Source organism: Acanthopagrus latus, chromosome 3, assembly GCF_904848185.1.
Source record: "Acanthopagrus latus isolate v.2019 chromosome 3, fAcaLat1.1, whole genome shotgun sequence".
Taxonomy (NCBI): Eukaryota; Metazoa; Chordata; class Actinopteri; order Spariformes; family Sparidae; genus Acanthopagrus; species Acanthopagrus latus.
The window spans coordinates 25,077,272-25,091,522 of NC_051041.1; the positions used below are offsets into that span (position 1 = coordinate 25,077,272).

General features: G+C 39.4%; 2 protein-coding genes across 5 annotated transcripts in view; one reads left to right on the plus strand and one right to left on the minus strand.

Moving 5' to 3' along the window:
* ube2e1 (ubiquitin-conjugating enzyme E2E 1) overlaps positions 1–4,807 on the plus strand; it is a 22,607-nt gene extending 17,800 nt beyond the window's left edge. For all 3 annotated transcript variants that reach the window (XM_037092724.1, XM_037092725.1, XM_037092726.1), the window contains exons 4-6: positions 2,592–2,724; positions 3,022–3,169; positions 4,188–4,807. In XM_037092724.1, coding sequence (XP_036948619.1) covers positions 2,592–2,724; positions 3,022–3,169; positions 4,188–4,285 — 379 coding nt within the window. In that variant the 3' untranslated portion in view covers positions 4,286–4,807. The remainder of the gene's footprint in view (positions 1–2,591; positions 2,725–3,021; positions 3,170–4,187) is intronic.
* Positions 4,808–5,056: 249 nt separating this feature from the next.
* On the minus strand, positions 5,057–12,659 carry nkiras1 (NFKB inhibitor interacting Ras-like 1). Of its 2 annotated transcripts, none has more exons than XM_037092728.1 (4): positions 12,336–12,659; positions 10,516–10,616; positions 10,167–10,408; positions 5,057–7,527 (listed from the first exon to the last, which is right to left on the minus strand). In XM_037092728.1, exons 2-4 carry the CDS (start codon positions 10,607–10,609, stop codon positions 7,285–7,287), a joined length of 579 nt encoding a protein of 192 aa, XP_036948623.1. In that variant the 5' UTR covers positions 10,610–10,616; positions 12,336–12,659; the 3' UTR covers positions 5,057–7,284. The 2 variants fall into 2 exon arrangements, with proteins under 2 accessions (XP_036948623.1, XP_036948622.1); XM_037092727.1 differs by lacking the exon at positions 12,336–12,659 and adding an exon at positions 10,890–11,487.
* Positions 12,660–14,251: the final 1,592 nt, after the last annotated feature.

Sequence of the window (14,251 nt, forward strand, 5' to 3'; positions counted from 1 at the left end):
GCCCTTGCTAACAACTGAGCTAATGGGTGCACCCTGAGCTTAAACTGAACCTCTTTATTTTGAACTTAACACAACAAGGAATTATAGTTGCTGTGCAGCGATGGGTTGGGTCCGGGCTATTTTTGGCAAATTTAGGCAATTCTGAACAACAAACAGGAGAACAGGAAGAACCAAAGACTATAATCTATCGTTCTGAGCTAATTGGCAAGTGGCAATACAACAGTGGCTTCACAAACTGAGTAAGCCATTCACTGTTGTGCAGACAGATTTGAAACCACTGTAAAAAATTCAGTTATCAAGACAAAAATCTGAAAATACACATATTGCAGCTTGGAGATGTTGGTAATGTGTTTTCAAAGATGATTGATTTGCTCCATAAGTGACTAACTGATGTTGAGCTATGTCATTATTGCATTGACTCCAATTGTTCACATGAAAGAAAAAATTAAAATGCTGTGAAAAATTCAGTTTAGTTCAGCTTAGCTGCCTGGACACCCTAAAAATGAATGCATTGTGCTAGAGTTTTTCTTGTTGTTGGCCTGTAAATAAGCAGTGGCACTGATACCAGACTTCCAGTTGTAGTTGCCCCGATAATCACACCGGCCATTAATTGCAGTGTCACTGGGTTCATAGGTACATCAAACAGGTCAGGTGGCAAAGCAGCGCTAACAGCTGGCCTGTTCACCCAAAAAGACCCAAAAAGAAGCAGCATAAGGCCAGGAGAGAGGCCAAAGATGTTGGTGAGCTTACCGGCAAATTACAGCTCATAAACTGCCTTATCAGACTGCAAGATGGACAGATGTCAACAGAGCTACTGTGTGAGTTAGCAGCTTTGCAGATGGGGCATGGCTGGTCTTGTGAGAACTACAGTGGAATCCACAATAATTCCACACCCCTCTGCTCTGTTATTGTTAGTCACATGGCAGTGGTGCAGCTGAACTACACACTTGTTAAATGATAAAATTCCCCTGTGGCCCAAAAAGCATTTCTCCCATAAACTGTCATTATAAAAGAAAAAGATGTAAAACTGTTGTCAAGACATCAAGAACTGTAAACAAGGTCGACTTTCAATAAGGATTTTTTTTTTTTTCAATCCAAGGAGGTTTTATATTTGTAAAACTTCCCTCAAGCTGCCAAATTGATTTATTTTATTTTTTTTAAGTCTGCGCAGTCATCACAATATAAAGTCTATGGACCAAGCAGGAATCTGCAGGCGGGACAAGCGGGGGAAAATCTACTGCACATAATCAGTTGGCCACGTAACCAGAAAGTAAATATGGAAGCCAGAATTTTTTTTTGCCATTCTCATTGGTTTAAATGGGTGCCATCTTTGCATCGGTTATCCAGCTCTTTAAAAGAAACCTATGGCTCGTAGCAGCTAGGAATATGATTGGCTGTTTAAATGAGCAGGGGAAAGGAGTACACGTGGGATTTGATTGTTAATTGACTGGCTGTTCTCGTGTCACTAGTAGTGCACTCCTTTCTTTTTGTGAGCAGAAATGTATTTGTTATGTGCTTTCCTCTGGTAGAATGTTTGACAGTTTCACTTGATGCAGTAAATGCAAACCAAACACCTTTCTTATTGCTATTGATGGCTTGTCTATCAGCCCCTATCAATACATACTGCTATGTTTTATCACCCAGGCTGAGTTTCAATACTTATTTTCCACGCTATGGATACAGTGTTGGACGTATACGTATTCAGCTCTAGTTTAAAATGTTATGTAATATTTTTCAGGGTCTGTATTCAAGTTAGAAATTGCTGTATCATGACAATAGTCACTGTCAAAAGAATAAAACTTAAACCTAAATTTAAGTTAAATTAAATCTGTCAATGAGTGATTATGACGACTTCTAGTTAAGCTTTACAAGTAATGCTCATTTTGTCAATAGAAAATCAGTCTGATGCTGACTTGTTCATTTCTTTGTGTGTGTGTGTATCATACTGGTATTTCTCAATTTGCTTTTAAACTATGCAGATTAATTGTCCGTACAGTTTCTTATTTAATGTTGGCTTGTCTTTAAGGGACAGAGTATTTAATTGAATGGGTAATTATTGTAGCTTTAGCTGGGTGATTTGGTTTGAATGTTCTGATTGATCTGTTTCATGCATGCACATGATTGGATTCATTTCCATGACTTGGAAGTCGTGTCTTAAAGACGCAAAACTTGAACTGGATATGGTGCTCAGTAGGGTTGGAAATTAATCAAATCATCATTTTTTTTCTTCATTAAAACGTTGTTTTTTTCCTTAGCAAGTTTTTCCTTGCTCAAATCAAGGGTTTAAGGACATAGGATGTCACTGTTTGGATTGAAGAACCCACTGAAGCAACGTGATTATGATTTGGGGCTATCTAAATATAATTGATTTGATTAGCTTCTGGTTGAAGGGGATTTTATTGAAGATGTTTGTTATTATTAATTTGTATTCTATTGAAATAGTTTCAACATAGGTATTATATTCATGGTCCCACATTCACATATACATTTTGTGGTAAAGTTGGGTGGCTATAGATGATTCCTTCTGTGAAATGCACTGTTTTGTAACACTCGAATATTAATCTAGAGTAATGTTTCTTGTGTACTGACAGTGCTGGTCCTAAAGGAGACAACATCTATGAGTGGAGGTCGACCATCCTGGGCCCTCCAGGCTCTGTCTACGAGGGAGGAGTATTTTTCCTGGACATTGCCTTCACACCAGACTACCCTTTCAAACCACCGAAGGTGAGTTCTGCATAGTGGTCTGCTTTCATTAAAGCCTTTTCTTTAACTCATGGCATTTTGTTTTTTCCACTAGAGGGCATCCTTGCACTTAAAATGTAGCTTGATGAAAGTAGCAGCTCTTTGCAATCTTAATTCCTTGGGACTCTTTTATATCTGTTTACTTGGTGCTGATTCTTGGTATTCTCTAATTTTTAAGAAGCAGCTGTTGAAACCAGACAGCATTTGAAAAATGTAGAATGTAGAATGTAGATATGTGGAATACAGACACTTTTCGTGTGTGTGTGTGTGTTTGTCCAGGTGACTTTCCGTACAAGGATCTACCACTGTAACATCAACAGTCAGGGAGTGATCTGTCTGGACATCCTGAAGGACAATTGGAGTCCTGCCCTCACCATCTCTAAGGTCCTACTGTCCATCTGCTCCCTGCTCACTGACTGCAACCCTGGTGAGAGCTGCAGCATACACCTTCAAAATCTGTCAACAGCTTATTAAGCTGTGTCAATGTTTATTTTTTCATGTTTAAAAACTTAACTCTGTGTCACGGTGTGTTAGACCATGGATTAAACTTAGACCGGAATATCCCTTTAAACAGGCAGTTGAGCATGGATTGCAGGACTGTACTTAAAGGACTTTATGTTAAGTGTATTAGATCTCCTTCTGACTACAGCTTATGCTACAGTCCTTTATCTCCAGATGAAGCTCCCCCGACTGTTTTTATGTTCACACTATCTGAAGAAAAGCCTTTAGTTAACATATATTCTTTTGAGATTCACTGCAGCACCATGGCAGTAAGTTATCTTATTTTAGTTGACGGTTGCTTTAATTTAACAGTATATGGCATGGTAAATGCTCTGTAATAATACAGTTGCTATTGTAGGTATTTGACAGATAAACTTATAATGACCCCTGTTGGAAAAGGTTGGACAATGATTATAGAAATGAGGCGAGGTGGGATCCGTGGGATGGTTTGGCTGGTGGCTGAGTAGAGTGAGGCTGGTTTGTTGCCGGTTTTCATTGACTGCTTTTAGAAAAAGCTTTATTTAATAATATATGTCTATACAGAATATTTAGATTTCAAAACTCGGTTTTTACAATGAAGAACCATATTAGTCTATGTTGTAGTATGTATTTATGAACGTATTGAAGACTGTTGTGTTAAATAATTTAAGCCAACGAAATATCATTTCCTGAAGAAAGATCAGTGATCTTTGGTCTCATCCCAGATTGTCAAATACTGATGCTTTGAGTGATGACACACTACAATGAACTATTTTTCTTGAGGAAGTTACATTTGTTGCTTTAAATTTGAATTAAAATGCATTTAGGCATGAATTTTTCAGAAATCGTATGAATGATGGAAAATCTGAAATGCATTAAAGTCTTAAGTAATCCAGGAACAAATGTAACAGTAAACAGAACGAGGCTCAAGAAACACTTGTCATGTTGTGTTTATATGTTGACAGCTGACCCCCTGGTCGGAAGCATCGCCACACAGTATACAACAAACAGACCCGAACACGACAGGATAGCCAAACAGTGGACCAAGCGCTATGCCACATAATCACCAGAGGAGCTGCTGGTTGGACGACTTAGGGATACAGAGGTGTCCGGGGGCGGGGGGTGGGGGTGTCTTCTCCCATCAGAAGAGGGAGGTAGGGCAGGTGGAGGGGCGGTTGGATTTTTATCTCCGAATTGAAGTCTTAACTCCTGACATTTTGTTGTTTAATGTATTTTTTAAATTATCTACGGCCCAACTATAATCAGACCTGGCAATAATGCATTTAGTGTTTTCGCTTTGAATTTTTAGCTTGTGCTTGAAGATGGACATTGATACTAAACCGCTAGATAAAATGTGTCACAGCATGAATCCCAGTCAATTATATCAGTGTAAATTCTCACATGTATTTAATTTCCAGTTGGTGTTTGCTTCCCCCCTTCAAACCCCCTGGTCTTTGAAAAGGTGTTTTACACATGTAGACATGCTTAGATATGGATGGATATTGGTTGTGATTTGTGTTCTGTACTGATAAAAAAAAAAAAGCTGTTCCGTTTCTCCCTTAAGAATTAAACATGACCAATTGAAGCATCTGACTTCATCATTTGTCTCCTCAAACATGTGATCATCTTCAGGAAACACCACAAAATAACACAATTAATAGTGGAAAAATATGAAGAGACCACATTTTATACAGTGCATCTTAAGATGGAGTTACAGAGCAGAGAATAATCAATGGTCAGCACACTGACAGAGTGCAGGTCTTCATCTGATTAACTGCTGCTAGCAGCACATAAAATATTACTTTGAAACATAAGGGACATCAAACAGCACAGATCATCCTTCATATTGTTTTACTATTTTGAAAAGTGATGGAATGTGGTTCATTGAAGTGACAAAAATAAGTTTGTCAGAAAATAAATATTTCCTCTCAACACTGTCATTTCTGCTGTTAGAAAAGCTTTTGCACACACAGCTTGAACTAGTAGCCCTATTGGATTATACAGGCTGGACAACACAGGAGTGCAACTAATGCCACACAGACATTATGGAATTATACATCACATGTAAAGGCGTACCATGGATATTATTGCTGCCAGGCCATATTTAATATGAGATGGACTGGATGAAGGCTAGCTGCGTCCTGCCACAGGACAAGGAGTCGTGCTGCATTCACTTCAGATGGGAAATAACATTATAGGTACACAAATTCTGATTGAAAACACTGCTCTAGTGAGCTTATAGGACAGTATCAGTACAGTATCCTAGTACAACAATCTCATACCAATGCTCAGAGAGTTACAGGTTGCTTTACATTCATCCTGTCTGAATCAACTATGGAGAGATCTCTTCCTCGCACAAATACACATTTTTACAGCTTCAGATAGACAGGACAAATTATCTTTTGTGGTAGCTCTAGAATGGGATCTCTTGGGACAGAGAGGAAGAATTACTACAGCAACTTTTGACTCTTTACATGTAAATATGGGAATGTAAGTGCTGTATTTTCACAACATAGACTTATGCAAAATCTGAACATCCTTTCACTTTTAAACGGATTTCAATTAAAAAATGACAGTTAACATTTCACAACAGCAGTTCAAATGTGTTTTGGTCATCTCAAATCTTTGGTACTGAAGTGCTTGTCCACGCAACAATGCACTGAAGAAAAGACTGACTACACACTTAAGTGTTAAATAGTGCACAGAAAAGAGGTGTAATAATAGGGATTTGGTTTGTGGTTCACATTTCTGATTGCTACAAACAATAAACTACTACATGCATCCTCACTGGATAAATTAACACACTGGAAAATATGCCTATTGGCTTCTCCTTCTGTAAACGAGATGAGAAGATAAGTATCACGTCTACAGTACAAATCTGTAGTCAGGACGTTAGCTGAGCATAAAGACTTGAGGCAGAGAAACGGTTAACCTGGCTCTATTCAAAAATCTAAATAACACCTGTCCTGTTTGTTTGCCTTAACATAAACATAAATATAGAATTTACTAACTTATGGGGGAGTTAAATGTTAGACCACTTTCTTGACAAACAACAGTTCACCCAGCTGCACAGCACTTTTTTGCAGCTTTTACACAGGTTCGTGTCTTGGTGTCTGAAAAAGCATGATGACTACCAAACCTGACAAGCTCAATGTGATGACTACGAGTACAAGAAGCTGCAAACAACAGCCACACCTGGGTGCTGTTTGCCAAAAACATAAAAAATAGTTCCACTACATTATGCCTTCTAAAAATCTAATTTTTATTTCATTCCAGAGCAAAAAAACGGCTGGGAGCAACAGCCCAATGAGTTTGTCATCAAAATGTGGCTGTAAGGTTTAGTCCGATCATGCCTTTACAGAAAGCAACACCAAAATCCAAAGCCTGGACAATGTGTTGGTTTCCTAATATTACTGAACCATATTGGCCTATCACAGATTTATTAGTATTGGTGTATATGTTGTCGGTTATGCACCGTTATGCAAAATCACAAGTGTTAGAAAACATCATTTGAGGGATAGTTGCAAAACAAGTGTGTTTACTGCCCAACAGATCAACAGTGGAATCTTTTACTCCCTAATATTGGTCCCAAAAATGTGTATTGGTCGGGCACTACTAAAACCTGTGCTCACTGACTACAGCTGGAGACACTGCACATAAATACTGGGCCGATGGATAACCTGTTTGTCAGGGAGCAGTTCCAGCACTTCAGTACCCCTAAAGTCAAAATATGTTCAAAACAATATTTCACACTTCTGTTACTTCTGTACAGATTAAACAAATGAGATAAGATGTGTTAGTGGGTAGAGTTTTTCCACAGTTGATGGTATACTGCTAGCTATCACACAGATATGTAAGAATCTTATGTTCTCACTCTCAGAAACACAGCAAATATGCACATTTCCCAAGATGTTGAACCAGTCCCCTAAATCTACCACGCTGTAGAATTGTATATTTACACAGAATCAACCACGGTGCCAACCTAAAGGCCTGACCATGTTGTCCTGCTGATTGTTCCCATAAGAGGTGAATGCAGCTCACTAACAGGAGCAGGGAGGACTTTCAGATGTCATTGGATGGGGTGCCTTTGCTTTTGCGCCCTGGTAGAGGGAAGGCAGACTTGCTCTGAGGCTGTGTGAGGCGGCTGGTGAGCTGGGTGAAGGGTTCGATGAGGGAGTTGCGTTCGCTGACGCTCACCTCCCACAGCTTCACCTTCTCGCCACGTGCCCACTGCTGTGCCACCTCCTGGTCCACCTGGCGACGCTCTCGCAGGTCCGTCTTATTTCCCAAAACTATGACTGTCACCTGAGAATGTAAAATACACACCAAATCCAACACAATTTTAAATGATTTAAGACTCTACGTTTGCACATTACTAAATGGAGAGAAAAAAAACAACACTAGTAAATTAGTGATGTACATCCAACATTTTCCTGCCTTTCACCCAATATATCATCATTTATGGCTGAGAAACCTGTATCTCAATATTTAGAGAACTCTTTTGTGAAGTATGTGGACAACACCATCATGGACCACAACGACAGATCCGATCAGGAGGAAATCAACAATCTTGCAGAGTGGTGCGAAGACAACAATCTACTGCTCAATGTCAGCACAACCAAGGACCCCTGTCTACACCTGTGGCGCTGAGGTGGAGCAGGTGAACAGTTTTAGGTTCCTTGGAATTACTATCACACGTCATAGAACAAAGTTCCAGAGCCAGATTCTGATCAACTTTTAGAGTGGACCACTCAAAAGCATCCTGACAGGACACATCACAAACTGGCATGGTTTGTGCATGGCCTAGGGCTCTGCAGTTGATGATTAAAACCACCCACAGCATCTGTTATGACCAGGATTTTGAGGGAACTCTGGTGCAAGTCAGCTCCCTCTGCAATCTACACTCACACAGGTAACACAACAGAGGAGCAATAAAGTGCAGATATTTATTGAAAAGTGTATACAACCTCTGGGCTCGGCCCAGGACAGGAAGGCTCTATGGTGGGTGATTAAAACCACCAGAACATCACTGGTAACATCTACAGAGCATCAGTGACATTAGTGACTATACATGTCTGTACAGAGCCTAAAGGATACTAAAAGACAACACCCACCCAGCCAAAGTCTGTTCACCCTGCTGCCATCTGACAAAAGATACAGAAATACCTGCCGCCATACCACGGAGCAACTTCTTTCCCCAGGCCAGGAGACCATTGTCTGGATGTCTCTGGACAAGTAGCTCATCGCCGGACCCTCACTGACGGCAGAGGCTGCCATGCAACTGCACATCAGGAGGTTCAGTATCTTGCTTAAGGACAACTCAGCTCAGCCCGAAGCTGGGATTTGAACCAGCGACCTTCCGATCACTAGCCAACCTGCGCTACAGCCGCCCTCCATCAACACTCCATTTTTTAAAATAGATGTACCACAACACAACTAGAAAGCATTTTTTGTTTTTTTTAATTACAATAAAGTTGCCTTGTTACCCTGTTTTCACATGAAACGTATATGTTATTGCATGCTGCTCTGCAATCAGATTTATTGGCCCCATGCTCTATTATAACAGCCAGAATTGGAAATGCATTGCTATCAGGCTAAGAGAAATCTCGCCCAATCAAAACATTTTGGAGGTTGGAGAAGAACTGAATTCAGCAGAAGCCTTGAGATGTGAAAGAAAACATCTGTTCAGTGGATTTTGTTTTTAATACACACACACACACACACACACACATATACATATATACACACACATATATATATATATATATATATATATATATATATATATATATATATATATATATATATATATATATATATACACATATATATATATATATATATATATACACATATATATATATATATATATATATATATATATATATATATATATATATATATATATATATATATATGTATGTATATATATATATATATATATATATATATATACATACATATATATATATATATATATATATATATATATATATATATACATATATACACACATATACATACACATATATATATATATATATATATATATATATATATATATATATTAGTCATACAAAGGGGAAAAACATGCCCCATCAATATAAGAAAAGTCCCCTGCATCTAATTCCAATGTAATTATGTCTTATATTTAGTTGTAATTGATGGATTACGTTATTACACTTATGCACAGCCTCTTTTCCATGATCCTGTGCTGCTGATAAATACTATCGATATAGTTACTTATGAGTGGATATTCGCCTGTATAAATTTCAGTGTGTAACATAGTTTTTCACAAATTAAATATGTTGATGGTAAAAGCAATACATTTGTGCATGATAACATTTTAAGTTTAAGGAGCTTCTTGCATGCAAGTTTCCCTCTAAAAAATAATGTCACTGGTTTCCATCAAGTGGCTTTTTCTAAATACTAAGTAGAAAATATTAATGTGTAAGCTGTTAAGCATTTGTTCCAGTAAGTTTTCTGCATCTCTCCTGCACACACATGCTCAATTGTAAGGGCCGACATACAAAAGCAGTTAAACCATATGAATTAAAGCAAATGATACTTTCTCAAACTGGCAACCTGGGAATTCTCATATCTGCAGTTAGTGTTTCAAAGCTAATAATGTGTTCACACCTCTCATCCAAGAGGCTTTTTCAGTTCTAACAATTTTGACATGGATGACTGAGAACCTTCAACAACATGCTGGTATACCAATGTACAGCTGTACATTTAGAACATCGAAACCTACTGGAAATGAACAGAAAATACACTAAGACTGGTCAGCTAAGTGGGATATGTCAGATGCCTTTGATGCTCTTCTATGTGGTGTGGATGTATGAAATAAGAAACACAGTAATCTGTTCTGGGACAGAGTCGATTAAGACCTTTTCTGCAGAATGGGACAAATCATGGGTTAAGGCATACTTTGAACATCACACCTCTTTCTTGTCTCTGGACTTGTCTATTTCCTTCTTCAGAATGTCCACCTTCTTGAAAGACTCCAGGCTGTCGACACTGTAGACTAGGACAAAGCCATCTGCCACTGAGTAGTAGTGTTTTGGGAGGTCTTGCCCATCGTGGAGACCCTTGGTGTCATACAGCCTCAGCTGCTCCTTCACACCGCGGTCCGTCTCCACTGAGGCCACGTACACGTCCTCTTGGGTCTCACTGGACTCAGAGCCTGAAACACACGAACAACACAACAACTTCAGAGAAGACCCTCTCCACGGAACATGGAGGGTTCACTTCAACCAGATGCAGGCGAAATCATTATCCATTGTTACCTACCGACAGAGTGATTTCCGTACAGCAACTGCTCCAGTATGGCAGTTTTACCAACTGCTGCTTGGCCACATATTACAACTTTACAGCCTTTTCCCATTTCGAACCTACAATGTGTGAACGTAAAGCGTCAAATTAATTATAGTCTCATCTGAAACATGTCCAACATACGGTAATTACAGTAATATGTACCAGGGTTCCTCTATAACAAACCAAAACATCTCTCTCCTTAGAACTGGCTCGCCGTCACAGCGTTCTGTTGTTTAGCCTTGCTAGCTAACAGGCTAGCCCTAGCAACAAATTCTGTGTCGTGTCACAAAAATTACGGTTCACTGGCGACTGGAAACTGTTTGCTATGTAGTGGTAGATGAGTTACTTACCTGAATCGGGTGTATATTTAGCCGTCTATCAAGTCTTTACATGCTGCATCACAGCCAGAGCATCCATCCTCCTCCACTAGCTTTGACAAGGCTTTTTGTTGTCACTGCGCATGCGTTACCGACTGAGTTTACGCCAATAGACATCAATAACAAAACCAATAAAACTAGAGAAGGCAAGTTCTGAAGAACTTCCGGCTGTGATTGCTCCCTTGTTGACAGGCTGATGCCAAATGTGGATTGCTGGCTGTGAAAACTTAGAATAATGTCCACAATATCTAAAAAATGTTACATAATGTGAATCTGCTGAAAACTAACGCCAAACTGAATTGGTTGTTTTAATGTATCTGAAGTCTCGTCTGAAGAGAATGAAGCTTCGTAATAGTTGGGTGAGAGTGAAGCATTAAATTATGCTTTGAGACAAACTGCAATGCTGGCTTGAATGAGTGTTGAAAAGCAGCTAAAGGAGTATGAAGTGATGTTACAGTAGGACTTACGCCTCTGCGGAAGGCGTAAACATGTGCGGAAGCGCATTGTACGGATGCATGTGACGTGACGTGAGCTCGAAGTTTGGCTGTGAACAGTGACATAAATTTGTCTTCAAAATAAGAGCTTTACATTGCACCCCATTGGAGTATAGAACTGGGTTCTTAGCGGGGGGCTTTTAATTTGAAAGTAGCGACCGTCCTTAGCTTGCCGACACAACAACAAGCTAACACAACCAAATAGCTACAGAGACCGAGGAGAGCTGCATCTCCTGGATCTCTGCGGCTGTTCAGTTGTTTATCTTAATGTCCGTGGATGAAGTGATGGACTGACTGTTGTGATCAGCTGTTTCTTGGTTTTAAAACTCCTCGGTTGTGGGTCGCACAACAGTGGAGGTCACTGACACCCCAGCCCACCTCACTCAGAGGCCGGCATATTTCGGCCTCGTTTTTAGATGGCAGGCGAGGTGGAAATAAGTGTACCCTCCGAGGCGGAAAATCGGCGGACCAAAACAGACCCCCAATTTGCCGGCCTCTGTCTAAAACCGCGGACCAAGCCGCCAAGAAGGACGGGCAAATTGGCGGCTTGGTGCTCTGTCTAAAATCGGCTCATGTTTGTTGTCACCCTGCTTTGACTAGCGACGCAGGTGGGAAGTGACGAACACGTCCGAACAAGTTCCTCGGTGGTAGTGCTGACAGACATAATATACATAGACGCCTCATAGAGTGACGCTGCCTATTGAAGCTAACGTATCAGGGCGGCCGCCATCTTGGATGGGTCTCCTATGCGACCCCCCTGCATTTATTTCTACTGAGGAAGGTGTATCCCCAACTACAATAATCATAACCTCCCGAATTTTTTTTTTATTTTTTACCGGATTTTCACACGGTTACAAACGGCAGAGATTTAGTTTTGATACAGGGTGCAGTTACAAAAAATATTAAAGAAGAAAAAAAAACTTACTTGTGAAAGATAATCCCCCACGATCTGGTACGTTAACAATACTGCGCCATAAACTGCACAAAATACGGTCATAGTTGCTCGCTCTCCGTTGATTCCGATTAACTCTGGTGCTAGCCTACTGTGAGGAGACCCGACCAAGATGGCGGCGACGCGGGATTACGTTCTAGCACGCTATGAGGCATCTACGTATATTATGTCTATGCTAGTGCTACCGTGACGTGCCACTGCCAAGTAGCCTATGGGTCATTCAGTGGGCCAAATTTAAAATGTTCACGCATTGAATTGCTGACTCATTGAATGAAATCTGTCTCTCTGTGTTGGCCCAGTTGATCTCGGTTGCCAAGGTGATGGTAATGGGTTTGGTCCTGTTAACAGACTGTGAGAGTTGATTTAATAGTGATTTCAGCTGAGGCTCACCTCACGTTATCATGCTTCTCCTTCCAAAACAGTAACTACTATCACTCAAATAATGATATGATAGAACTGAAAGAGTCTTGTGCATGTCAAGAGCACTTGTGAGACATTTTTGTGTGTGTGTGTGGTCAAAAATGTGTCTTGTGGGGCAGTTAAGAAACGTGGATGTTTTTGCCTGCCACCAGATATTTTTCCTCTTAGTTAAATGGGACTTAAAGTGAAACTTGCACCAAAAAGCTGCAGAGGCTTTATTTGTGAATGTATGAGTCAAACCTTCGTGTTAAAGCGTGTATCTTCGGTGTGCCGCCGTCATGGCAGACAGAAAGTATTGATCGAGTGCGACCCAACAGGAAGGAGAGTAATGGTGCACCGCTCCTCAAGCCTTCCTGTTAGGTCGCACTCAGGGATCAATACTTTTTGTCTGCCATGACGGCGGCGCGCCGAAGGTACAGCTACTAACTTGAGTTCACAAACAATGTTTGCAATTCTCGTGTTCATGTGTAGAGACCCTTTTAATACTACAAGTTTCATGTTGTGTCAAGCCTTATTAGTGTTTTAAAAAGTGCAAAAATCTCAAAGTGGCTGAAAATTTACCAATGTTTGAACTGCAACTGTGCAAAAAGTATGAATGCTGTTAAAAAATTTGAATTCAGGTAAGAAAGTCCTTATCTTTGTTAACATTTAACAGTTTGAATTGAGTTTCTATTTGGAAGTGTGAATGACTAGATTAGCTTTGAAAATGCTTGAAAAAGTGTGAAAATTGAAGATTTCTGAATATTCCGTAATCTGCTTGAATGAGAAAAAATGGCCAAAAAACGCCAGATGACTCTGAAAATATGAATGTTTTCAATTAGAAAAATTGAATATTCTGTGTTTGAATGGAGTGAATCCACTGAAAAATGTTGAAGGAGTTAAGGGCCAAACTTTATGACCCAGAAGATATAATATGAAGAAAAATAAAGAATGTTGTGCCTCCTGCATTCATGACAAATAATACTCAGAGACAATTTTTTGTTTGACTTTATAATAATTATATTAGCCTATATAAAATATATTGTTTAACATAAATAACAGTTGTGATTAAACATTTACACGCACTGCGCTTATTCATAATTGTGTTGATTTTTAAGTTATTGTATCAGTGGATCAGCCATGGGAAAAGCAGTTGAATAATTATTCAGTCATTTAATCAACACACAAATGTATGCAGCTACTTTTTTTTTTTTAGCTAAAACTGCCATGACTTGCAATAGTCTGAATCAATACAAACACCAAATGCCTCCTTTACAAGCTTGACCTTACTTTCGTTTGGTTTGGTTTCTATAATTCCTATAATTGAATAAATACTGATTTGAAAATGAATTGTATTTGGAGAGACAACACGTATTTGATTCTCAAAATCAACAGACAAGTGTCATCAAAAATGTGAACAAAAAAACAAAAAACAAAAAAAAAAAACACAACAAAATAAAACCCACGAAGACTACATTTCCCTTGAATAC